Source organism: Gavia stellata, chromosome 24 (assembly GCF_030936135.1).
Source record: "Gavia stellata isolate bGavSte3 chromosome 24, bGavSte3.hap2, whole genome shotgun sequence".
Taxonomy (NCBI): domain Eukaryota; kingdom Metazoa; phylum Chordata; class Aves; order Gaviiformes; family Gaviidae; genus Gavia; species Gavia stellata.
In genome coordinates this window covers 7,710,844-7,736,024 of record NC_082617.1, presented here as the reverse complement: position 1 = coordinate 7,736,024, position 25,181 = coordinate 7,710,844, and the positions used below count along the sequence as shown (strand labels likewise).

The 25,181-nt window shown below is 62.5% G+C and overlaps 1 protein-coding gene across 1 annotated transcript in view; it reads right to left on the bottom strand.

Annotated features, from left to right (window-relative positions):
• Positions 1-4,268: 4,268 nt before the first annotated feature.
• The window catches only part of HMCN2 (hemicentin 2), a 35,904-nt gene continuing 14,991 nt past the window's right edge, over positions 4,269-25,181 (bottom strand). Inside the window, exons 28-79 of the mRNA XM_059828724.1 lie at positions 23,937-24,056; positions 23,603-23,764; positions 22,973-23,254; positions 22,241-22,408; positions 21,969-22,082; positions 21,687-21,773; positions 20,999-21,190; positions 20,390-20,563; positions 19,879-19,992; positions 19,433-19,575; positions 19,104-19,254; positions 18,655-18,873; positions 18,268-18,381; positions 18,013-18,200; positions 17,723-17,819; positions 17,293-17,454; positions 16,767-16,880; positions 16,525-16,656; positions 15,895-16,038; positions 15,634-15,793; positions 15,129-15,253; positions 14,862-15,045; positions 14,575-14,672; positions 13,991-14,263; positions 13,703-13,893; positions 13,544-13,625; positions 13,119-13,255; positions 12,858-12,999; positions 12,472-12,619; positions 12,115-12,242; positions 11,830-11,986; positions 11,590-11,711; positions 11,189-11,353; positions 10,993-11,100; positions 10,770-10,904; positions 10,333-10,467; positions 10,021-10,211; positions 9,415-9,628; positions 9,092-9,226; positions 8,831-9,021; positions 8,663-8,744; positions 8,262-8,531; positions 7,329-7,478; positions 6,980-7,117; positions 6,666-6,787; positions 6,328-6,565; positions 6,133-6,195; positions 5,924-6,052; positions 5,480-5,797; positions 5,106-5,225; positions 4,728-4,854; positions 4,269-4,611 (exon numbers count right to left, since the gene is read on the bottom strand). Of these exons, the coding sequence (XP_059684707.1) occupies positions 4,269-4,611; positions 4,728-4,854; positions 5,106-5,225; positions 5,480-5,797; positions 5,924-6,052; positions 6,133-6,195; positions 6,328-6,565; positions 6,666-6,787; positions 6,980-7,117; positions 7,329-7,478; positions 8,262-8,531; positions 8,663-8,744; positions 8,831-9,021; positions 9,092-9,226; positions 9,415-9,628; positions 10,021-10,211; positions 10,333-10,467; positions 10,770-10,904; positions 10,993-11,100; positions 11,189-11,353; positions 11,590-11,711; positions 11,830-11,986; positions 12,115-12,242; positions 12,472-12,619; positions 12,858-12,999; positions 13,119-13,255; positions 13,544-13,625; positions 13,703-13,893; positions 13,991-14,263; positions 14,575-14,672; positions 14,862-15,045; positions 15,129-15,253; positions 15,634-15,793; positions 15,895-16,038; positions 16,525-16,656; positions 16,767-16,880; positions 17,293-17,454; positions 17,723-17,819; positions 18,013-18,200; positions 18,268-18,381; positions 18,655-18,873; positions 19,104-19,254; positions 19,433-19,575; positions 19,879-19,992; positions 20,390-20,563; positions 20,999-21,190; positions 21,687-21,773; positions 21,969-22,082; positions 22,241-22,408; positions 22,973-23,254; positions 23,603-23,764; positions 23,937-24,056 (8,198 nt within the window). The remainder of the gene's footprint in view (positions 4,612-4,727; positions 4,855-5,105; positions 5,226-5,479; positions 5,798-5,923; positions 6,053-6,132; positions 6,196-6,327; positions 6,566-6,665; positions 6,788-6,979; positions 7,118-7,328; positions 7,479-8,261; positions 8,532-8,662; positions 8,745-8,830; positions 9,022-9,091; positions 9,227-9,414; positions 9,629-10,020; positions 10,212-10,332; positions 10,468-10,769; positions 10,905-10,992; positions 11,101-11,188; positions 11,354-11,589; positions 11,712-11,829; positions 11,987-12,114; positions 12,243-12,471; positions 12,620-12,857; positions 13,000-13,118; positions 13,256-13,543; positions 13,626-13,702; positions 13,894-13,990; positions 14,264-14,574; positions 14,673-14,861; positions 15,046-15,128; positions 15,254-15,633; positions 15,794-15,894; positions 16,039-16,524; positions 16,657-16,766; positions 16,881-17,292; positions 17,455-17,722; positions 17,820-18,012; positions 18,201-18,267; positions 18,382-18,654; positions 18,874-19,103; positions 19,255-19,432; positions 19,576-19,878; positions 19,993-20,389; positions 20,564-20,998; positions 21,191-21,686; positions 21,774-21,968; positions 22,083-22,240; positions 22,409-22,972; positions 23,255-23,602; positions 23,765-23,936; positions 24,057-25,181) is intronic.

Sequence of the window (25,181 nt, the reverse complement as noted above, 5' to 3'; positions counted from 1 at the left end):
AGCACGTGGTGGAGCTGCCGGTACTCGGACAAGCTCTCCGATTAAAACACAGGCTCCCGGGATAGCTCTTGCTCACGCAACGAGAGCTGCTGCCATCGGGTGCCAGGTGCTCCCGTGGGACCAGGGCCACGGGCAGCGCACCGCACCGGGCTGCGCTCAGCCCGGGTCTGGCTGAGCCCCTCCTCTGCCAGGAGCACCAGGCTGGGGGCAGCGAGCAGCACAGGAGGGGACTCACCGCGGCATCAGGAGGGATCAGGTGGACCAAGAGCCCTCCCAGGGCTGCAAGGAGCAGGGGGAGGGCTGGGGGCAGGAGGAAAAGCCATGGCACCTTGGCCACATCCAGGCTGTGGCTCCCAGGCAGGGAGGGCACCCTGCCCATGCGCCGGCCAGTGCACCCGGCAGCAGTGGGTGATGGAGGAGGCCAGGACAGCCATCGGGGCCGCTTCGCTCTTACCTTTGCTCCACGCAGCTCTTGCTCTGGCAACCCCAGCACAGCCTGTCCCACGTTCTGCAAGCACCCTGCAACAGCGGGGGGCCGGGACTCAGACACGGGCACCCGGCCGCGGTGGAGATGCAGCCCGATGCCTTGCTCAGGCACGACCTGGCACATTGCAGCCCTGTGCCGGGGCCGGTGTGGAGGACCCATGGCACCAGACCGGAGCAGCTGCCCACCAGCTCAGCCCCAAGCACCCACCAGCCCTGCCTGGTATGTGATAGCTGCAGGGCTGGGGTGCTTGGCAGCATCCTCTGCAGCCCAGCCCCAAGTCTAATTAATGCTTAATGGGTGTTGGTCCTAATTATGCTGCCCTGTGTTTCCTGCCAGGGTGAAAGAACTAGGTGGGGACTCGATGCCCCTCACTCTTTGGCGGAGGAGATCGAGGACTTCAGCCAACAACAGAGATGGTGAAGGACGCAGCAGCCCAGAGCTCAGGGAGAGGGATGGGGGTCTCACTGTGGGACGGGGCTCGGGGCTGTCCCCACGGTCCCTGGGCCGGGCTGTGAATCCCAGGGCCCCGTGAAGAGGCGATGCCAGCTGACCCTTGGCCGGGGAAGGCGGACGGCAGAGCCGGCCAAATCCTGTCCTGAGCAACTTCCATGCTGCTGCTGCCAAGTCAGCACAATCCTGCTCCTGCTTTGCAGGCGGGGAAGATGCCGTGCCGAGCTCCTCCGGGCTGGCCCGCCCGGCACCTCTCACAGCGGCATGCAGTTACACCGGGGTGTGCCCCAGCACCCCTGTCCTGCCAGCGCGGTGTGGGGCCAGCATCCCACAGAGCAGGGCTTGGAGCTGGCCCAGGTGCAGGATTTGGCCTGCCTGCAAAGCGGTCTGGCAGCTCCATAACCGCGATTCGGCTCCCTGAGCCTGCCTGCGCCCGTCGGGCTGCCTGCGCAGGGGGTGCAGGCAGCACCCAGCACCCAGGCTTGTGCAACCGGCGTTTCCTTACCCTTGGGGCCCTGTGGGTGTGCCGAGCTGGGTCACTGCCCGGGGAGGCTCAGCCGTTCCCTTCCTCACCAGGGCATTTACAGGAAAGCGGTTGTAGTTCGGGAAAGGGCCCAGCCCAAACATGACGCTGCACCTGCGGCTCCTCGCTGGGCAAATTCCCTCCTTTACCCCCAAACCCCAGCCCCACTGCGGCTGCCAGCATCGCTGTTGTGGCCGCCAGCCTGACTAAGCACCTCTGAGACCGGGCATGCTCGCTTCGCGAGTGGCCCAGCAGCAGGTTAGAGGAAACGCCTCAGACTTTTGCCTGCTCAGACGTTTTACGCTGCCCACGTGATGCTCAAAGGACCTGGGGCGCCTTGCCCTGGGGATGCATCCTGCATCCCAGCAACAGTGCGGCACCACCAGTATTTCCAGCTCCAGAAACAGGGCTTGCGCCAAGCTTGCCTGCCCAGGAAGGGAGAGCCCCAAAGTTTTGGCATTAGGTGGTAATAAAGCAGAGGAAACAAAGTTCAGTGAAGGGGAATATGGTGGGACTTTCTCAGCCCTGATTATTATTCTGTAGCAATTTCCGTGTGAGCTGGGCCAGGGTTTTTACCAGAGCGACTCTGGCTGCTCTGTTCCGCAGGAACACCCTGCTTTTGTTTTTAAAACCAAGAAAAAAAAAATAAAAGGGGAGGGGAAGAAAAGGCTTGAAACTTTAGTAAGGAGAGGAATTGCCCTCGCCAGCCAGGCTGGAAGAGCAGCCTCTGCTCCGGCGAGTGCTGCCTGCGGGCTGGGACGGGGCAGGCAGCATGGGCAGGCGCCCCAGGGGTTCCTGCAGCAGAGGCATGGGGAGATGCGCTCTCTGGTGCTGGGGTTTGCCTCAGCATCGCTCCTCCACCTCGTGGGGGTCCCATCCTGCCACCCAGCATCCCCAGAGCAGAGTGGGGAGAGCGTGGGGTGGTGCCAGCCAAGGTCCCAGCTCCCCTCCCTGGGGGTGGCCAAGGGGACCCCTCGGGGAGATGGGACTCACTTGGAAACCCCCCACCCCAAACTGAGCTAGAAGGGGCTCGACTACAGCCTGCACCTCCCACTGCTAGGAAGGGGCTGGCACCCCGCTGTTCTGCTCCTGAAGGGACCGGTGAGCCCTTCTCCAGCACCCAGGGGTGAGGGAGACCCGTGGGTGGGAAGAGAGGGACTAGATGGGGGGCAAGGGGACAGATCCCCCAAGGCAAAGGGCCCCCTTTTGCCTCGCCCCCCTCCACGCCATGTCCGCACTCACCCGCTCCCCGGCTGCCCTCGGCGCTCTGGTCCAGTGCCTGGAGCATCCTCCTCCTCTTCCTCCTCCCTTATAGCCGGGCGTGGGCAGGCGGAGCCGCAGCAGGACAGTCCCCTCCGTGGGCACTGTCCCCAGGCGAGGCCCTGCCCTCCGCCTGCCCGCGGGGAGCACGGGCAGAAAGGGGGGTCATACGCACCCCAAACCAGGATGGAGATTGTGCCCGGCCCTAGCCCGCTGCACGGCTGCTCTAGGTGCTGTCACCCGTGTCCCCCCACTCCTGACCTCCTCATCGGCCCCCACGGAGCATCGAGGGGGTGCCCCCCCGGCCCCAGGGACCCCACAGAGCCACCTACCCCGAGGGGTGGGAAAATGGTGGGGCAGAGGGGAGCTGGTGCCCAGCTGCTCTGCAACCACCCGGCTTTCCTCCCTGGCACAGCGTGGCAGGGGAAGGTTGAATTTATTTGAAACTCCATCAGGAGGAGAAGTGGGAGCCCGGGTGGGCGGGATGGGATGGGGCAAAACCACCTTTCCCCCTCGCATGTGCCCAGGGGACCCCAGCGCAGCAGCAGACCATCCCTTGGAGGACGGGAGAGCCCTAACCCAAAGGATGGGACCTTTTGGGGGTATCTCAGTGCCCCCGCACAGGTGCAGCAAGAGCAAGCTCTAGCGACAGGATCTGACCGCAGCACCCTCACCCGGGTGCGCAGCCATCACCAGACCCAACAGCCCAAACCTGGGAAGGCGTGGGCTCAGGGCCCCGGGGCCAGCACCCCCCGTCCCTCCAGCCAGCACTGTGGAGTAGGACTGATGGAGTAGGACTGAAACGGCTTTTTTGGGAACAACCTCCACCTGCACCAAGGCTGCATCCTGCTCTCACTGACCAAGGGACCTGAAGCTTGGGCAAGAGTGGACCTTCAGGTGCTGGACATTGGCCATCTGGCATTGCCACATCCAGACAATCTCCCTTCTATGGTCCAAGGCCACATAGGGAGGTGCCCAAAGCCCTGGGAAGTCAGGGCTGCTCCCCTCCCGCATGCTGAAGGAAGCTGCTTTCTTCAGGCACAGCTGATATTTATCCACAAAACACCTTTATTTGGAACAAAACCATAAATAAATAAATGGATTAAAAAAAATTGAACAGAAGGTTATTTCAATTTAGTACATGGTTAGTACGGGGGTGCTCTGCCCCCTCCCCAGCCCGGGGGACCCCACCCTGCACCCCAGCAGGGCCCCCACCAGCCGCTGTCACCAGGCTCTATCTGGGGGCTGATCGCGGCCAAGGCCACCCAGAGCTGTGTTTGTTCCGGGGCCGCCAGTGCGAGTTGCAGGGTTGCAACAAAACCTGCTGTTTGCAAGAGGCTGGCGGGACATCTTGTCCCCCCCAGGGCCCTGCTGAGTCAGGGACTGGCCCCGGGTGAAGGCAATGCAGGCAGGGGCTGCCGGGGGGCAGGGGAAAGCAAGGGGGGGTCCAGGGGGGAGAGGAAAGGTGCAAGCTCAGCTCTTGCTGAGCCACATGGGGAGGGACAGGAGGAGATCTGACCCCACATCCCCTCCTGTCCCTCAGCTGTGTCAGTAGGGGTAGGGAGAGACAGAGATGAGGAGGAGGAAGATGCTGGGCGCCCGGCGCCCGCTTGGGGCCAGCGCCTGCACCTTGAGGCGGTGGGTGCCAGGGTCCCGCAGCGGGCGCAGGGTGGAGACGATGCCACGGCCCTGCTCGGTGCGGAGGGTGAAGGGGCTGCCAGGCTCCTGCTCCATCAGCGTGAAGATGGGGCGGTGGCGGAGAGCAGCACCCGGGGCGAGGTGCACCACGTCACGGCCGGCGGCGATGCCGAGGGGCAGAGTGAGCAGCTCATACTGCAGTATGGGGGGGCCGGCCGAGCCACAGTCTGGGGCGCAGTGACCAACACACACCCTGCACGAGAGCCGGCGGGGGACACAGGATGTGGGGGGGGTGTCAGGAGCAGCCAGAACATGGTGCCACAAGAAGAAGCGCAGGACGGGCACCCCCAGACCCGCAGCGTGACTCACCCGGGTCTGGAGCCTCTCTGGTACCCAGCTGGGCACGGCGCATCCATGCACTGGGCACCTCCGCGGGTGTTGAAGCACATCTGGCTCGAGCCACACTGAATCGTGCCCTCCATGCACTCATCCACGTCTGCTGGCAGAGAGGGGACAGGTCTGAGGGTGCTGGGGTGCCCGCGTGCCCCAGGCTGAGATGGGGATTCAAACCCTAGCTCCAACACCCTCCCACCCCCTGCCCAGGGTCTCAGACACTGGGGCAGCGAGACAAAAGCACCCAGCCTTGCAGCCCCAAAAGGATGACATCCAGGGCACCGTGGAGACTGGGTTCGCACCCCAAGGGACACAGGCATCCCCCCAGGGCAGGGGCATCACCCCTGCACTGACCATGGCAGGTCTTCCTGTTGGGCAGCAGCTGGTAACCAGGGGGGCAGACGCAGCGGTAGCTGCCCAGGCTGTTCCTGCACTCATGCTGGCAGTGGTTCAGCATCTGGCACTCGTCAAGGTCTGCAGGGCAAGAGGGGTGAAGCCAAGCATGAAAGCGTCGGTCCCCTCCGGTGCCCGCTGCCCTGGGGCAGCCTGGCTCTTGCTTCCCCTCCCCAGCACAGCCAAGCCCAGGGAGACCCCAATGCCCCCAAACAGGGGTGCAAATGAAATGGGAGACAGGGCAGCAACGGGCACAGGAGCTGCATTTTGGACACAAAGTGGCATCCAAACTCCCTGCAAAGCCCTTCTTCAATATTCCCCCTGTGCACACTCACCGGTGCAGGTACCATTCCTCTTGACAAAGCCCGTGGGGCAGGGGGGTCCCCGGGCACCCAGCCCCGCAGCCTTTGCCACCCGGCGGAGGCCAAGCTGGGTGGAGAAGGACCGTCCCCGGGGGCTGCTCAGCCCCCGCCAGCGCAGGGGGGGATCCTGGGGAGTGCTGCCTGTTGTGCCCCCTCCATCCGCCCCTGCTCTGCCGCACTCGCCACCCAGCAGCAGGGTCCTGCCGGGGGGGCACAGGCACTCGTAGGAACCCCGCAGATTGCGACACTCAAAGGCACATGGTGGAGGAGACTGCAGGCACTCGTTCACGTCTGGTGGAGGAAAGAGGCCCAGAGTTGTAGCTGAACAGGGAAACTGAGGCTGGAGCAGGGCAGGGGAGTGACTGTGGCCCCGCGCCCTGTGCCCGAGGTAGTGTCCCATGAGACCCCAGCTTGTACCCCAGCACGGCCAGCCAGCACCCAGCGAGTGGTAGCCAGGAGGGCAGGTGCAGCGATAGGTCCCTGCAGCGTTCTGGCAAAGCTGGTTGTAGCGGCAGGCATGGGACCCCTCGGTGCATTCGTCGATATCTGGGGAGCAGAGAGTGGACGGGGAGGTGGCACCAAGCAGCGGGTGCCCCTCACCATCCTCACCTTGGGAAGGTCCATACCAATGCAGTACAGCTGCTGAGGGCCCAGGACGAATCCCGGTGGGCACTGGTCTCCGTCAGCCCCTAGGAATCAAGCAGCGATGACGAGAAGGGACATGTCACTGCAGTGACATGGCCTTTGCGCCCTCACAGCCACGCAGGACCAACAAGGGAGCCCAGCATTTTTGTCCCCATCCCTGGAAACCCCCTTGTTACCTGCATCAAGAGAGGCATGGAGCTGGAAGCGGAGCTCCTCCGAGGCCGGGTCGAAGGAGGTTTCGATGGCGCTGGCCCGGACGTGCTGCACCCGGGGGGACTGTGGGCCCACATGGGGGTTGTACGCAATGGTGTGATTGCAGCGGGCACGGATAATGCGCCCATCCCGCATGAAGCTCTGCACCGAATCCCCTGAGAACTGCCCTGCGCCCATCTGCACGTAGCGCTCGCTGAAGTCCTGGGGAGAAGCAGGGAGAGGGGTCAGGCCACAGACCCCCCCCCCAGGCTCCAAGCACGGGAGTCACAGCCCTGCGGGGAGGACGGGCAGCACCCAGCACCTGCAGCAGCACCGCGGCCTCGCCGATGCTCTCCGGCACGGAGCCGCCAATCACACTGTCCAGCAGCAGAGCGCCAGCGGCATCCGTGCCCCGGGCGAGGTGGGTGACCTGCAGCAGCTCCCCTGCCACGGGGCAGGGGGGAGCGATGAGCAGCAGCCCGCGGCACCCCCAAATGCAGCTCCATCTCCATCTGTGAAGCTCAGCCCAGCAGTGGGCTGAGCCCCCGGGGATGGCGCATGGGGGAGATGGAGGCTGAGCCGGGCAGGACCAGGTGCCGCAGCCCCCGACATGCCTGGGGCTGCTGCACCCCTCACCTGTGGCAAATTCCAGCTGTGACTCGTGCCGGAAGGTGCCCCGGGTGAGCAGGAACCCGGTCCGGGCCTCCCTACCCGTGTGCGCCAAGGACCAGTAAACGGGGGCGATGATGGCGACCAGCACCCGCATCAGCGGCCCTGGGGGTGAAGGAGAAAAGATGCCACCATGGAACCAGCATCCTCCTAAGGGGGCACCCAGCCCTCCCCAGCCACGCTGGCCCCCCTCACCCCTGGGACACACCACAGACAGGGGATGCAGTTTTTTGGGAAAAAAAAATCTTTCCCCCAAGCTTTTCACTCGATACAGGTCAAAATCGTCCCTGGGGTGAGGGCAGGCGCAGCCACCTACCTATGGCGGGTGGGATGCTGCCGATGCTGCTCCGGATGGCGGTGGTGCCAGAGTGTGGGTCATCCAGCACGCTGGCATCAAGGGTGGCGACGCCAAGCTTGTGGGCATTGATTGCACCGACCAGGCTGCCCCGCACCCGGCGCGGCTCCCCTGGGGCAAAAGGGACAGGGGCAGCGGCGTTGGTGCTACTCTCCAGCAGGAAAGCGGGGTGCTTCTCTGTCTGCCCTCTCCGTAATTTGCATGTCAAGAAAACCTCATTTTCTGGAGGTGAAGGCAGCCAGAGTCTCTGCCTGGCTGCAAGCACAGCCCCCAGAGACCCCACGGGTCCAGGCAGCACGGTGCCACATGGACAGGGGATGCTGCAAGCGTGGCCCTGTGCCTTTTGCTCACCAAAGGGCACCAAAACCCCCCAAGCCCCTGCTCTGTATCAAACCCCCGTGCTCCTGACCCCAGCCCCAAGCTTTTCTTTGTCTCTCCTCCGGCACGCCTGGCAGCAGAACGCCAGAAGCTGTGCAGAGGGCACACAGGGCACCCAGCGCTTCCTCCGCGCTGCCGGCCGGCCTGGCCCTCTGCTCCCAGAGAGGCAGCGGGAGAGGATGTGCCTGTGCATTTAGCAGAGCCCCTGGGAAACGGGAATTTAATCATGGGCAGCAAATGCAGGAAGGCCAGGGAGAGGCAAGCGGGGGTGCGGGCTGGCACGCGGTGGCTGCTCGGGTAAGGGTTCATCTGGGCTCAGACCTTCAGAGGAGCCGTGGAAGGGACAGGAGAGGGCAAACCAGAGTAGGAATCAAGGGGTTTAGAGCAAGCAAGGAAAGGCAATATCCCTCCAAACCACCGTGTAGGAGATCTTACCCCAGGGTGTAACAGCGCTGCGGACAGCCCGAGCCCCCCAAGCCAGCCAGAAGCCCCCCAAGCCCCGGGGCAGGCACCCACCTTGGACAGCCAGGGAGGCATGGGCGATGGCGGACCCCAGGGCATTGCGAGCGAGGCAGGAGTAACTACCAGCATCACGGTGGCTGACAGCAGGCAGGAGCAGCGTGGCGTTGGGCAGGACGCGGGCACGGGGACCCTCAGGCAGCGGGTCCCCATCCCGCTGCCACTCCACAGAGGGGGTGGGCTCCCCTGACACGGCGCAGTGCAGCAGCACCCACTGCCCGGTGCGCGCTGCCACCGCTCGTGGCATCACGGCCACCGTGGGGGCACCTGGGCAGGGAGAGGGATGCAGGCAGTGCCACAGCATCCCAGCGGTGCTGGGGCCATTCCCCCCTGGGATTGGGGGTGATGTGATTTGCAGTCCCTCAAAAGGAGGGTGCAAGGGTGGGGGCAGCACTCACTCTGCAGGGCCAGGGTGACAACCTTCGCTGCTGTGCCTGCATCATTCTCTGCCACGCACCGGTAGCGCCCTGCGTCAGTGCTCTGGTGGTACCAATGTTGTTAGCACCATGCTTGGTTTTGCCATGAAAGCCACCCGAACACGGCAGCTCCCCCCAGACCCCACTCACCCCCACGGCACGGATGAGCAGGGAGCCATTCTGCAGCTGGCGCAAGTGTCTGCTGGCCACCACCGGCACCCCGTCCTTGCTCCAGCGGATGAGGGGCGCAGGGTGGCCCCAGGCGTTGCAGTCCAGGAGTGCATTGCCCCCGGGGGGCTCCACCTGATAGGTGCTGGTGTCCCCCCATATGATGGGTGCCTCTGGGGAAGGGAGAGGAGTGGCAGAGGAGGAGGGCTGGCCAAGCACCCCAGTTTCCCTGCTGGCACCTACCTCTGACAGAGACTAAGGCAGCGGCCCTGATGGCACCGGCACTGTTCTCTGCGCGGCAGATGTAGGTCCCGCTGTCCGCACGGGAGGCTGCCTCCCGCCGCAGGGTGCTCCGGCCGCTCTGCCCTGACACACCATCTGTGGGGTGCAAACCCCCCAAAAAGTGTGGTTGGGGACCAGGTGGTTATAACCCTGCACAGCCAGACATGCCGGCACCCCACGGACCCCGAAAGATGGAACAAAGACTGGGATGGCACCAGGATCATGTCCTCCCCCCACGCTCAGCATCCTCTGCCCCCTGCCCAGGCACAGGGCTGCCCACGCACCAGTGACGAGCTGCCCGTTGGCCGTCCAGGAGATGTGGGGCTGGGGACTGCCCACAGCAGCACACACCAGCTCCAGCCTCTCGCCCTGGCTCAGGGTGATGTCTCCAGGCAGGCGGGTGAAGGTGGGCAGGGTGTGGACAGAGAGAGAGAGCTGGCGGACGGCCCTCCCGGCCGAGTTCACCGCGGTGCAGGAATAGCTCCCGGCGTCCCCTTCCTGCATGGGGAAGGCGGGGAGGACAGAGGTGAGCTCAGGTCTGGGGTACAGCTACAGCCCCGGCTCGCTGGGCTGCATCTCTGCTGGCTGTTTTGCACCCAAAAAGCCATGGCTCAGCCACAGCCACTTTTTCCAGCCCACATTAGCAAACCCGCGCTGCCCCAGCCCACCAGCCTGTTTCAAAGGACTGAACAGGGCTCTCCCTCTACCAAATATTTTTGAAAGCAGCCAGGATGCTGCTTGGCTAAATGACACCTCGTCCTGTCAGCCCCAGCCCAGGGACATGGCAGGATGCAGAGCAACCTGGGCTTTCTTTTTAGCAGCAAGAGACACTTGCTTTCCAGCTCTCCAACCCTACAGCTAGCTCGGCTGCAGGAGGGGATGGTGCTCACCTGGATGTCCCGCAGCAGCAGCTCCCCAGAGGGCAGGACCGTGGCCTTCCCCCCGCCGCCCCGCACCGGGGCTCCCTCCCGGCTCCAGGACACACGAGGCTCGGGGATGCCGTGGGCAGCGCAGGGCAGCAGCACGTCCAGCCCCTCCAGGACTGCTAGCTCTGCCGGGCCAGCTGCGATGACGGGGGGCACTGGAAGGGGCAGGAGGGCAGAGACTTGCTCACACCTTGACAGCCAGGTTTCACTGCAAGGTGCCAGGGAAAGAGCCCAGCAGAGGAGGGAGCGAGCACTGGGGCCCCAGTCCTGCCTTACCTTGTACAATCAGCCTGGTCCTCCCCGCAGCGGTGCCGGAGGGATTGTGAGCCACGCACAGGTAGGTGCCCATGTCCCCTGGGGAGGCCTGGAGGAGATGCAGCTGCCCATTGGGGAGCACCTTCAGCCCGGGCCCTGTGGGGATGGGCAGGAATGAAGGGCAGGACGGGGCAGCGCAGCCGTGCCGGGGTGCAGATGGACGGTGCGCAGGGACTGCTTCCCCTGCAGAAGTGCCTCTTTCTGGAGACTCACCGGGGAATGGCTCCAGCGGCCACCGCACCCACCTTGGACAGCAGCCGGGAGCCAGAAGAACCCATGCATGATGCCACCCAGCACCTTGGTGGGATACCTACAACCTCTGGGCACTCCAATCTCCCCCCGGACAAAGGCTGGCAGGCAGCGTGGGCTCTATCAGCCTCCAGCAGGCTCCCGCTCACCTCCGGCGATGCTGACACCGTCCTTCTGCCAGGTGACCTCCGGCCGGGGGACCCCAGTCGCCTCGCAGGACAGCACTGCGCTGGTGTTGACCATCACCATCACCATGCCGGGCAGGGGCTTCAAGGTGGGGGGCTCTGCAAGTGGCAGGGAAGTGTTGGCCACTGGACGTCCCCCAAGGTGGGCCAAGGCACAGGGAGCCGGACAGCCGGGAGCCGTGTGTACCGTGCACCATGAGCCGGAGGTGTTTTCGGGCTGTGCCAGCAGCACTCCTCGCGGTGCAGGTGTAGCGGCCAGCGTGTGCAGGCAGCGCTCGCCTGATCTCCAGGGCCCCTGGGAAGACAACAGGCAGAGGGGAGGCAGCGGGAGGGCTGGCAGGGACCCACAGCCCTGCCGGGGCTGCACTGCGCTGTGCCCGTACCTGTGGGCAGGACGCGGTAGCCCCCTCCTCGGCTGCCCAGCTGAGCCCCCTCCTTGCTCCATGACACCATGGGTGGGGGCACACCGGAGGCGTAGCAGGTGAGGACCGCGGGGGACAGCCGGGTGACAACCATGTCTGTAAGGTCATCAGCAATGGTGGGGGGCACTGGAGAGGAGAGGGAGGGAGATGAGCAGGGCTGCATGGGAATGCTGAAGGGGAGCCCATCCCCATGCACGTGGGCACAGGTATTTCTGTTTCCCCCCTTGCCCACCCCCATATCCAGTCCTCTAGAGGGTACCCAAACCCAGGGAGGGCTGGAGCACACCCCATATCACACCCAAGGTGGTGGCAGACCCCAGGAAAGCTAATTCTGGCAAGACCCACAGCCCCCAGGAGCTCACCGTGGACGGACACGAGAAAGACCTTGCGTGCCTCTCCGGCAGCGTTGGCGGCGATGCACTCAAACCGCCCCTCGTCCCGGGGACTGGGGCTGGTGATGAGCAGTGACCCCGAGGACTGCAAGCTGCATGGGCAGAGCACGTGTCGGGGTCAGCCCCTGCCCATGGGGAGCAGCAAAAGGGGGTAAACCCCACCCTACGGTGGGACCCTTCGGCGGGCGAGGCAGCCAGTGCCGCAGGTACCTGTAGGTGCCGGGTGGGAGTTGGGGGTTCAGGGGGCGGCCGTCCTTCTCCCACCTGACGTGGGGCTTGGGGGATCCCCAGGCATCGCAGCCCAGCGTGGCTGGCTGCTGAGACAGCAGGGTGAGGTTGGAGGGCCCAGGGGCGATGGTGGGAGGGACTGTGGAAAGGCATGACCACGATGAGCAGAGGACAGCAGCACATCATTGTACTGATGAGAATAGCCCAGCAGCGGTGGGTTGGAACAGAGGGAACCCAGGAGGGATCCAGCTTGGTTATTCTGCTTACCCAGGACGTGGAGGTCCAGGCCTCGCCTGTCGGAGCCGGCGGGGCTGGACGCCATGCAGAGGTAATAGCCCGAATCCTGGGCCTGAACAGGGTCGATTTGCAGGGAGCCGCCCGGCAGGAGCTGCAGCCTGGGGAGGGAGAGCAAGGGGGCTTCTGTACAGCTAGACTGCAACGCATGGGAATGCATGGCTGGGAAGGTGGCAAGTGTCAATGCAGCCAGATGTGGCACGTGTCTGCTGAGCATGCATGGGGACAGAGCACAGCCCTTCGTGGCGGGGCAGTAAGAGTGATTTGATGTGGAGGGTGGCACGATCCAAGAGCCAGCTCTTGGTACCACCAACCCGCAGAGCCTCGTACCTGCTGCTCCCACGAAGGGGCAAGAGCCGTCCGTCCTTCCACCACATCACCCGGGGCATGGGCCACCCCTCCGCCCAGCATGGCAGTACTGCCGAGCCATTCAGCAGTGCCCTCACCTCCTCGGGACCTGGCTGGATCTCCGGGGCCACTACGGCAGCACCCAGCCGGCACCAGAGAAAGTCGGAGACAGGGCTCAGGGGATGGAGAATGTCAGCCCAGACCAGCGCAGGGGGCTGGGCACCATCCAACCCCCCTTCCCATTACCCCAACCTTAGGACACCGCATAATATTGAGGACGCCCCATAATATCGCACATCCCTGAACTAACAGGGGTGGAACTGGCATTTGCTGCCAGCAAAGCCCTGTGGCGGGGCATCATCGCTCACCATGAACCTCCACCTGGACACGCAGGCTGGCGTCCCCCAGCACGTTGGTGGCCCTGCAGCTGTACTCCCCGCCGTCCCTCGCCTCCACGGCCCGGATCTGCAGGAAGCGCCCCTCGGCCAAGACCCGCCTGCGGTCATCCTCCTAACACCCCCAAGGAGCCCCCGTCAGCAGCTTACCCCCCCCACGAGCATGACGGGGCTGGTGATGAAGGTGCATCCCAGCCCCTGCCCGTGCCCCGTCCCAGGTCCCGTCGCACCTACCGGCAGCGGGGAGCCCTCCCAGCGCCACTCGATGTGGGGCGGTGGCACGGCCTCCTCAGGGCACTCCAGGAGGAGCTGCCCCCCTGCCGCAGCAGTGATGCTGTGGGTCTCGCCAACGCTTGCAATGCCGCGAAGCGCTGTGGGATGCGTGCCAGGTGGGTCAGGGGGTGCCAGGTGGGTTGGGCACCCCTGTACCTGTCCCTATAAGTCATACATAGCCCCCCCACTCTGCAGGACCATCATGCTGTACTCCAGACCCCCATTCGGAGGCTTACAGCCCCCACCACTCTCCCCATCCACCCCCCTGCCACGATTCCAAGGATGGGTGCAGGGGTTGCTCCGGCTCTCTGGTCCCCCAGAGCTCTGACCACCCCACAGCACCCACTGCTAGCACCCTCCTTGCTGCACTGCTGGGGCCATGCTACCTTGGATGCTGACATGGAAGCTCCTGCTGTCCTCCCCGGCGGGGCTAGTGGCCAGGCAGGTGTACAAGCCAGCGTCAGCCACCTACACAAAGTCAGGAGAGGGAAAAATTGAGGCGCAAAAAGAAAATGTACATGGGGATAAGAAAGAGGAGCCCCTACCTCAGTGCTCTCGACGTGGAGGGTGCTCTCATTCCCCGACACGAGCCAGGGCCCTGCCAGCAGCCGCCCATCCTTCTCCCAGGTGACAGTGGGCATGGGGACACCCGTCACCACACATGTCAGCTCTAGTGGTGTACCCACAGCGATGGACATCTCGGTAGGATGCGACGCAGCCTCGACACGGGGCGGTTCTGCAAGTTGCACGGCGAGATGGATGGGCTCATCCCATCATCGATCCCAAAAAATTGGCCGGCTGTCCCTCCCAAATGCCCGGGGGCAGACACGCACCCGTCACCAGGAGGTGGAAGGCTTTGCTGGCCTCCCCCACCTCGTTGGTCACCAGGCAGGAGTACACCCCTGCGTCGGACAGTCCCACAGCCGCCAGGCTCAGCCGCGGGCCGCCGAGCACCAGGTTGTTCTGCTGCCCCAGGGGCTTGCCGTCCTTCAGCCAGGTCACCGCCGGTGCTGGGGACCCAGTGGCTTCGCAAGTGAAGGTGACGTCGGAGCCCTTGGCCGCCATCTGCTCCTCGCTGCTCTCTGGGCTCTCCAGGATGGGGGGCACTGGGGAGGGAGCAGTCCCCCTTAGCAGGGCCATGGGAGCAAGGCCGGGTCCCCAGGCACTGGGGATGGGTTTGGCAATTCCCCGGTGTCCTGCGAGCACCCAGAGGTGGCTCAGCCTCCCTACAGGGTGCTCTGGGACTGCTTTCAGGCTGGTCCTGCCTTGCTCCATCCTCCCTGAGCCCACCCCAGCAGCCGAGGGCCAGCTCAGGACCCTGGAACAGAGCTGCAAAGCACGACATGTGCTCTACCAGCAAAACTGGTGCTTGGGTGCTCTCTGTTCTGCTGTCCCCAAACTCCCCACTGCCCCGTACCCCGTATCTGCAAGACGAAGCTGCGATCAGCCATCCCTGCCCGGCTGGAGATGATGCAGGTGTAGAACCCGGCGTCGGAGACCTGTGCCTGGGAGATCCTACCCCATAGAGCAGGGCACGGGGATGTGGATGAGACATCAGCTCCCGATCCCCCCCCTTACCCCCTTCAAGGTCTCCACGCTGACATGTGGCCACCTCCAGGGTGCAGTCATGGCTGGCCCAGCATGCAAACCTGGGTACCAGCCCCAAAGACTGCAGCTGAGCATCACTCCAGGGTCACTTCTTACCGGAGGACGTGCCTGGCCGAGAGCAGGGTGACACGGGGGGACAGGCGCAGGGGCAGCCCATCCTTCAGCCAGCTCACGTGCAGGGGAGGGGACCCCTGTGCCCGGCACTCCAGCGTCACCACCGCAGACAGGACACCACGGACCACCTCCGAGTCGTCGGTGCCTCTTTCGATGGCAGGGGGGACTGGGCAAGGGGACAGAGAGGCTGATGGGGCTGTTGGGGGCAGGTGGCCCTGGTGATGCCCTGGAGGTCCCGGTCTTGCTCACCCAGCACACTCAGCGTGTGCAGCCGTGCGTCTTCACCCGCGCTGTTTCGGGCCAGGCAGGTGTACGCCCCCGAGTCTGCGGCTTGGAGCCCCTCGAGGAGCAGGGAGCTGCCGTCTGGGGACACCCTGCACAGGGAGGATGCTGCAGTGACCTGTGTGTCCATCCCTAACACGCCCATGGGGCAGAGATTCTCTGTGCTTGGTTGCAACTCGGGCTGCAGATTTTGGGGTGCGCTGCAAGGCCAGTACAGGAGCTGGGACCCTGCCAGGGTGACAGTGACCACACCAGGCTGCAGCACTATCCAGGACACCAGAGCTTAACCTGGGATATGGTTTCTCAACAAACAGCTGGGATATGCTCATCCCAGCCCAAGCAGGGAGGCAGGGGAGAAGCAGCAGAGCTCAGCCTGCCTTGCACTGCTCTTTTGCACATGGGGAAACTGAGGCACAGACGGGGCTGTGCCGTCGCTAGCCCGTGGGGTGGTTCCCCCCCACCCCAGACTCACCGGGCACGTGAAGGGGACTGCAGCCCCAGAGGCTGCCCGTCCTTCAGCCAGGAGATCTGGGGGGTGGGCTGCCCCTCTGCCCGGCACTCCAGCCTCACCCCTCTGCCCTCCAGCACGCTGTGCTCACTGGGGACCCCCGCGCTGGCGATCCGGGGTGCCACTGCACCGAGAAGAGAGGGAGGCTGAGGAAGAGGAGGGGGAGGAAGGCTACCCTCCAAGGGAGGGCCCACAGGGACCCCTGCCACCCCACGGAAGCCCTACCTCGCACCAGCACCATGAAGTCCTTGCGCGTCTCTGCGCCTGGGCCCCGCACCAGGCAAGTGTATCGGCCCTGGTGGAAGGGCTGCAGGGGGCTGAGCTGGAGCTGGCCCCCGCCGGACACCAGGCCCCACTCCGGGCTGCTCTCTGTGAGGAGATGGGGCGAAGGGGGCTGCAGCGGCGCTCCTCTGCCGAGCCCTCCCTGTGCACATTGTCACCCTCCTTCCTTCCCACCCCCAGGACCCAGGTTTGGGGAGTTGGTTGAAGCAGAGGTCAGAGCTCTGCAGAGCAGGGTGTTTGCACGGTGCGTTGTTGGAGCTTTGCAGAAGGAAAGAGCCACTGGTCTGGGGGCAAACCCCTGTCCCAGCAGGTAGCCCAAGGGCTGGTACCCAGAGAGCTCACCCCCACATCTCCATCACATCTCGTTCCCACATCCCATTGTATCAGTCTCAGGAATTAATCTAAGGCCTCTTAAAAACATGCAGGGAAAACGCCAGCCCCTTCGTCCTCTGCCTCCTCCCCTGTGGGGCCCTACAGTTCTCTTGCAGCAAGAATAGAAATGGGGAAACTGAGGCACGACGGTGGTGAGGCTCAGGAGGGCAGCCTGGCATGGCGTCCCCCTTGTGCACATACCCAATGGGTTCCCGTCCTTCAGCCAGGTGACGGCGGGCGTGGGCACACCGGTGACTTGGCAGGTCAGGACGAGGGGGCTCCCCATGTCAGCATCCAGCGTCTCCTGCTGTGGGTCCTCGATGCCCGGGGGCCCTGGGGAGAAGGGGCGGGGATGGGGTGTGTGAGCAGGAACCAGGGTTTGCCGTCAGCTCCTCGGTGTGCGCTTGGGGGGCAGAGCTCCCGGCCGAGCCCTCGCCACTTACCGTGGACGGTGAGGATGAAGCGCTTCTCGTCCCGGCCAGCTGCATTCAGCGCCACGCACGTGTATGTGCCCGAGCTGGAAAACTGCAGGTGAGGGAGCTGGAGCACCCGCGAGCCTGGAAGAAGCGGAGAGCAGGGCGTCAGGGCAGGCTGGAGCCAGGACCGAGTCTAGGCCACTGTGCCAGCAAGCTGACCCGTCCCCCCGCAGCCGGCCAAGCTCCATGCGAGAGGTGTCTGGCCATCAAAGCCTCTCTTTGAGGTCCGAGGCCTCACTGTGCACAGCAGAAAAGGGTGCTGAGCTCCTGGGGAGCAGCAGCACAGAGTTTGCAGGGTGCAACCTTAGTCCTCTCTGGAAGGGATCACTCGGCAGTAAGTTGTTAGTGTGTGGTTACAGCTGAAAGTCTGAGCTCGAGTCCCACATGCGTTATCCAGAAGGGTGGGTTAAGGGAGTTAGAGCCCACCATCGAGAGGCGGTGGCCATGCCAAGCCCTGGGGGACAGGCTGTCGTCCTTGTGCATCCCAACGTACCTGGGGTGACGGTCACCTCCTCACTGAGCTGCAGTACATGGCCATCCTTATACCAGGCAATCTCCGCAGTGGGGTGGGATTGGACATCACATGCCAGCGAGACGCTGCCGTTGATGATGCCATCGATGCTTTCGGGGTTTGCACCCATGATCCGGGGTGCTTCTGCTCTGGCACACCCCAAAAGACAGTGCCAGAGGGGAACTGTCACCGTGGAGGCCGAGCTCTCCCCAGGGCTCCCCAGGAGAAAATGCGCACCGAGCATCTCGCCTGCTTGGAGCGTGCTGGCATCTCGACCGCCTCGCCCAGGACGAGTGTGACAAGCACAGGGGGTCGGAGGCAGCCACGAGGTTCAGGAGCCATGGGAGACTCCAGCGGGTGGAGGAGGAGGGTAAATCAGCGACCCGGGGAAGAGTCGCTAGGGATGCCTTACCCTGCACGGTGAGGGCAAAGTGCTTCTCGGCTGACCCAGCCGGGTTCTCGGCCACGCACGTGTAGCTGCCGGTGTCACCTGCCTCCACTGCGGCCACCTGCAAAAGGGGAGCAGAGCCCTGCTGAGGGCTGCCTAGAGCCGTGGAGCTGCTGGGTCTCCCATGGGGACCTCGGCACCTGGCAAGACCAGGGCAGCCTCCTCCTTGGGGAGGGAAGAGTGCCTCGTCCCCTCCACCCGGTGTTTCCCCTGTCCCCGCCCAGCACAGCCACCCTGCACAGGGGGACACCGACCTGCAGGACCATGCCACCCTCCAGGAGCTGGTGCCGTGGGCCGACCACAACAGGGACATCGTTCCAGAGCCAGGACACGGTGGGCACTGGATGCCCAGTGGCTTCGCACTTGAAGCGGATGATGCCATTGATGGCGGCCGTCACCTCCTCAGCCAGGTCCTCTGTGCCACCGTGGATGGCCGGGGCAGCTGGAAGCAGGTGGTTATGGGGCTGCCACACGCCTCCGTCCACTCCCCGCCCCGGTCCCGCACTCACTCAGCACCTCCAGCTCGTAGTGCAGGCGGTCCTGTCCCGCCGCGTTGGTCGCCTCGCAGGTGTACCTGCCTGCGTCCTCCTCCCGCACCGTGGGCAGCTGCAGCACCCGGCCCCCTGCGGCGCAGGGCAGGGTTGGGGCAGGGGAGGGGGAGGGCTCCGCGGGGGATCGGAGGGTCCCCTCTAACCTCCCCCTCCCACCTCGCTGTGCCTGAACCCCCCCACAGCCCCGATGACCAAGTCCTGCTCCTGCAGGTCCCATGGGTGCTGCGCATGCTAGCAGGAGCGAGGGGACAGGATGCAACCCTCCCATGCTACGGATGCTCTCAACCCACAAAGCTGCTGCAGGAAAAACCCCCAAACCCCACAGTGAGGGTCCATGCCCATTACCTAGCAGCATCAGCACCCCCGGGCTGGGGGAGAGGGGCTCCCCGTCCTTGTACCAGGTGAGCCGGGGGGGTGGGATGGCATTGGTGTCGCAGTAAAGCGCAGTGGGCTGGTTGAGGATGGCCTGCCGGTGCTCCGTCACCTCCCCGTCCTGGTCTTCCTCCCGGTAGAAGATCTCAAGGGCTTCGTTGGGGCTCGTCCGCTGCTGGAAGAGGGGTGGCACTGCGGGGACAGGCTGTGGTCAGCTGTGGGGAATGGGGACTTGTACCCCTGGGTACAACCACAGCATCTGCCCAAGCCTGTCTGGGGCCAAGGAGATGTCCGTTTTCCAGCAGATACAAGCCCTCTTCCTGCTCCCCCTGCTCTGCTCCCATGAGGGACCCCACTAAGGACCCCTCCTCTTGCTGAGACCACCCACTGCTCCGGGTACTGGCCAGCCACCCAGGGCTCACCTTGGATATGCACAATGAAGTCCCTGTCATCTTCGCCCACGGCGTTGGTGGCCACGCAGGTGTAGTGCCCCGAATCAGAGATGCCGGCTGGTTTAATCTGAAGGACCTGCCCCTTGCTGAGGATCTGGAGGTGGCTAGAACTTTCCAGGAGCTGCACAGGGACCCCAGCCCCAAGGCAGGGAAGAAACAGAAGGGCAAGAGGAGGATTACACACCCCCAGGAGTTGGGACGGAGCCCAGCCAGACATATAAAGGGTGTCTTCCCACTCCATCCTCCTGGAAGGATCCCCCAAACCAGCAGCTCTTCCCTGGTCGCAGTTAGGACCTCACCTGCTTGTCCTTGTACCACCGAATGGTCGGCTCGGGCACAGCCCGAGTCTCGCACTCCAGCGTCACCGTGCTGTTGACTCTGGCTTTTACCTCTTTCATAGCAAATTCCTCCGAAGGGTCTTCTCTGGCAATCCAAGGAGGAACTAGTGGGGAGAGATGACACAGTTGGGATGAGAGAAGAGCCCCCAAAGCTCTTGCTCTGCCCTAATCAGCGACAAGCAGCACCTTGGGGTGCTGCTGACACCCTCAGACAGACCACTTTGCCCTCCCCAAGGTAGACCAGGGGCTTTTTGGGGCCATGTGCTGATATGTGTGTGACTGAGCACCAGCTGCAAGAGGTGCAGCTCCTTCGGGTGAAGGCATGGGAAGGGAAGGAAGGGGCACTGGCCCAGTTACGGCGGTGGGATCGCTGCAGGAATTAGGAAGGACATGGAGAGCTCACGCACCCAGGACCTTCACGGAGTAGTTCTTCACGGCCTCCCCGGCTTCATTGGCCACAATGCAGCTGTATGTGCCCGCATCCTCTTCCTGGACATTCAGGATCTGCAGCCCATGGCCACCTGGGCAAAGGGGGTCTCCTGAGAAGGTCACCGCTCACAACCACAGCTATCCATCCCCATGCAGCACAAGAAGGCATCTTAAGGGACCTGCTGGCCACCCGCAAACCTGACCTGAGGGGGTCTAATGCTCTTCTAGAGCCCGGTTTCCAGGCTTATAAAAATCAGTGCTGTCTCATTGATGCTGCTGAGGCGGCTCTAGCTTTTATCACATGATGTGGCACATGGAAAAGCAGCATCCACCCGAGGGCCTGAGCCCCTCAGGTCCTGCAGAATGATGGCTTCTCACCATCCCACTGCCCTGGACCACAGCTAGACCCAGAAAAGGCCCCACTCCCACGGGCATGGAGCAAGGGGCCACACCACAGTCATGCAGAGCCTGCAGGCACTGCGACAGTACCAGGAAGCAGTTGGACGTTTCTAGACGCTTTGAGGGGAACTTCATCCTTGAGCCAGGTGATGTTGGGAGATGGGTATGCCAGAGCCTCACAAACCAGGGAGATGGGGTTGTTGATGATCACTGTGACTTCTTCTGCAGTGGCATCATGGGCATCTCCAGAAAATGTGGGACTGGCTGCAGATGTATTTGCATAGCAGATCAGCATTAGCACCCACTTAGGATTCCTGATGCTTCACCCCCCCGCCAGAGACCATGATCCAAGTTTAGGGAGCTGGACTTGACCACAGCACGTGAAATGAACAGCACGTACAGCACAAGCCCAGCTTCAGCCTCTACCCTCCAAAAGCACAGGGAACACAGAAGACATTCCCCCCCCCACCTTCCCATGAGCCATCATCAGAGATGGATCCTACACCAGATGGGCCCTTCATGTTCCTTCAAGAGGTCTCACAAGGGATTTCTGGCAGGTCCAGAACATCATGCCATGCTGCTGGCTGTAGGGTTAATGGATCCTTACCACCTACCTGGGGCAGGCAATTAAAAAGCCCTCTAAGTCCATATTCCCTGCTCACACCTGAGACTCTGCCTCCATCCAAAAGCATCTCGTACCTGAAATATCTAGCAGGTAGTGCTTGGTTTGATTCACCACAGAGCTGGAAGCCACGCAGGAGTAGCGGCCAGCATCAGACAGGGAGGCTCGGGGGATGTGGAGCACGGAGCCATCAGGGGAGATTGAGACGGTCTCTCTGCCAGGCAGAGGGTGGCCGTCTTTCAGCCAGATGATCTTCGGCTGGGGGTTGCCTGCATGGGGTGGAAAGCAGGTTTTGGCCTTCGTGCAAAGTTTTTCCATGCGTGCGCACAGCCTGACCGGGGTCACTGCACTGGAGCCTTTCTGGGAAGCAGGGACATCAGCCCAAATCCAAAATTATCATGATCTGGATCAGGTTTTTAGAGACTGCTGGATGAGCCAGCAAGAAGAAAGAAAACTGTCCTGAGTAGGAGGTGATTAATGATTCCCATCACTAAAGGGGAAACTAGATTAGAGGAATTTTAGCTCCATTTGGGAAAGATTGGAGCTTACGTCGTGGAACAAACTCCCCGCGTGGGCCCAGAGCTTCCCGGACAGCCCAACTGCAAAGCCAGGAACTATCCCGAAAAACCTCTTCAGCCAATTTCAGCTATTTTCATGTCATCGACTGGCACCGTCCATTTGCTCCACGCCCCAAAGGGAGACGCAGGTCCCTGAGCCCCATCTCCCACCTGCTCACTCCACCTCCGCTCCTCATGTGATGCTTACCTGCAGCCAGGCAGGACCAGGTGACAGGGTGACCCTCAGGCACTTCAATGGTCTCTTCTTCATCCGCATTCTCGATGTGGGGAGGAACTAGGAACACAAGCCACCGTGGACCTCAGCAGCTGGCCAGCTTCGCCAAGTCTCCAAGCTCATACGCTAAGGCATGAAGGACTCTGGCACTGCAGCTCCCACCATGCCCAAATCTTAACTTATGACTGTCCCTGGCAGGGTGAAGTTCTGAAATCCCACCAGGAATCCTGCAGCAGACAGAGGACCCGTCCTTACCTAGGACCTCCACGTAGAAATGCCTCCTGGCCTCCCCAGCTACGTTGCTGGCCAGGCAGGAATAGTGGCCACCATCCTGGGCTCGTGTACGGCTGCGCCTCAGCACCCAGCCCCCTGGAAGCATAGAGCAGAGAGGTCTCAGGACCCTGATCCAGGCACCAGCCCATCCTCCTGCAGGGCTGGAGCTCTGCCGCATTTACACCCATCAGCACTGGGGCAAAACATGTTCCCAAAACTCCCATCTCCCACAGCATCCACACCTCATCCCTGACCTGAAAGCACGTGCGTGTGCTCGCTGGGGGTGATGGGAGAACCGTCCCAGAACCAAGTGACTGTGGGCAGGGGAACGCCGGTGGCCTCGCAGGTCAGCGTCAGGGCTCCATGTAGAGACACGCTGATGTTTGTTGTTGATCCTGATCCTTGAATGAACTCAGGAGGAGCTGGGAACGCAGAAAAGGATGGACATCCATTCGCAAAGTGGTCACGAAGACAGCAGAGGAGCAAGGCAAACTGAGTAAACTCAGCTTGTTGGTACCCTCCTGCTTGTACAGTTTGAGGACACAAGCCCAGTAGGACGATGAGCATCACCTGAAGTTGTCAACTTTGAAGGTGTTATGAGACAGGTCACTTACAGCAGGTACATGCCACCTTCCCACAAGCCCAAGCCTATGCTTACACACCCTGAGCCACCTCAGGCCTTTTCCAGCTCAAGTGCTTGGTGCCTTGACCCATGAGGTTTCCCCAAGTCCTTGGAAAGTAGATGACTTTATGAAGTGTGAGATGGTCTGCCCTGATGACCCTGGAAAGAAACTCCTGCCTGATGGACCCAGTTCTACAGCTATGCCTGGAGCATCCCCTTTCTGACCCAAGATCTTTTATGTGCTGGGTTGTCCAAGAACTCCACGTCATCATGTTCGCCATGTTCGTGCTGTGCGATGTCACCACCCTCCCAAGCCTGCTGGCATCCATACCCCACAGCTATCAGCCCTGTCCCGCACCCGTACCATGCACTGCAACGTCAAACTCTCTCTGCTCCTGCCCTGCTGCATTTGCCACCAGGCAAGCGTAGCGTCCTGCATGGGCCACCTCTGCCTTGGGGATGCGCAGCCGCCGCCCCTGGTCTGTAAGCAGGAGCCCGTCCCCACCGGCCACGGGCTGCCCGTCCTTCACCCACGTCACCACGGGCGGTGGCGTCCCCACGGCCTCGCACTCCAAAACCGTCTCACCAGCCTTGATGACAGAAACCTTCCTTGGGGCTTTGTTGCTGCCCTGGATCCTCAGCAGCGCTGCGGGCAGAGGGACACAGGGTGGAAGCGATGCTGTAGCAACTCCCTTGGCCGTATGCAAGTGGATATACAAACGCCATCGGTCTGGATGGCGGCAGCAGGAGGGCGAAGCAAATGCAGCTACTGCAATTGGGCTGCTGGAGTGAAAACTAACTGCAACCAGCTTGGAGCCGAGAGGAAAGCTGGAGGGGCAAAGCTGGCCCAGCTAGCAGCATCCTTTCCAAAACACCCAAGGCAGCAGGCAATGGCTGTGAGCTTTTGCGTCCAGCTGGACCTTGCGTTGAGAGAGATCATGGCACCTTCAGCCACCCCCATAGGTTCTCTGTGTCTCTGGGGCCCCTGGCTCACCGTGCACCTCCAGGCGATGCTCCTTGCTGCTGCTGCCGGCAGGATTCCTGCACTCACAGGTGTACGTCCCCTTGTCCACCAGCAGTACCTTCTCAATGTACAGCGTGCTCCCTCCCATGGACACCTGCTTTCGGCTCCCGGGCTGGGTGGAGAGGGGCTCGCCTGCCCAGGGAAGGGGACAGCAGCCTCCTCTCATGTTCCCAGCAGGACCAGCTCCCACCCAGAAGCTGGATACTGCTCAACACAAAGCACTCCTTGCTCCAAGGAGACCAACATCTGTCTGGTGGGAGAATACATATGTGGGGAGGGACGAGGCTGAGGATCAGGTCCCTACCATCCTTCCGCCAGCTCAGGGTGGGTAAGGGGATCCCACGGCACTCGCAGGCCAGCCTGACGGACTGCCCCTCCAGCACAGACACATCAGCGGGCTCTGCTGAGGAGAAGGACGGGGGCACTGCAGGGGATAAGAGGACAGGAGCAGCTCGCTGATGGCACCGGACAAGAGGAGAGGGGCAGCTCCCTGCCAGAGCTCCGTCCTGCTGACTACACACCACCCACAGCTCTGCTGGGCTCCACACAAAGAACCAACAAGACTCCCCTGCACTGGCTCCACGTGGAAATAATAGTCTTGGCTCTCCAGCTATTAAGTGAGTGATGCTTTTAATTGCACGTGGCCTAAGGCAGAGGACGACCAAGCATCCTGCACCAGCCACGGAGGCAGGCCAAGGCCAGGTTGGCCAGACACAGCCTTATTAGGTAGCACTGCTCACTGGGAAGGTTACCTAACTCTTTCCATTATCAGATGCTGTTCTCAGTTGCTCATAAATACAGCTGGCTGGAAAACGGTAACTCCTTCCCGTGGGGAATATCAACTTCTAGACACAAAACCCCAACACCCAGAAACCTCTGAAAACAAAAACAGCAGAACCCAAACAATCCACCCGAGCCAGGACGCCAGACGTGCAAACATTTCCCTGGGAAGGGATCGCAGGAACAAGCTCGGATCAGGAGAACTGGATTTTCTCCACTCCCTGGCTACCTGCCTGCAGGACTTCCAGCAACTGGCCTAGAGCATCCCTGAGAAAAGCCAGACCCTGGCTTGGCCCCCGGCACTGCAGACGTGCTGAACGGGCCGGGAGGCTGCAAGGATGCTCGAATCGAGCAAGCAAAAGCAGCCGGTGCCCGTCCTGGCAGCGGCCCAGGAACCTTTGCTGGCATCCTCCCGACTCGGGCAGGGGGAGCGAAGGGGTACGATACCGGCAGCAACCACCACACTAAGTGCAAAGAAAGGACAGAGAAGCCCTGGCAATGGCAAGGAAATCCCTTCACTCTCCTGCCCAGATTTTGGAAAGACACCTCTTCTGCATCATTACTGAAATCTGCCCCCAAGGCTCATGCAAACATTGGCTTTTTCCCTTCTGACACTCATTCTGGTGGGGATTCCCTACCACCTCCAGCTCCATCATTTTGCAGAGCTTTGATATTTTGGGTTTAGTGTTTTCCAAGCCAGCCAACTACCCAGGTAGATACTATACGTATAAACAAATGGTATATAATAGAGTATATATGTGTGTATATT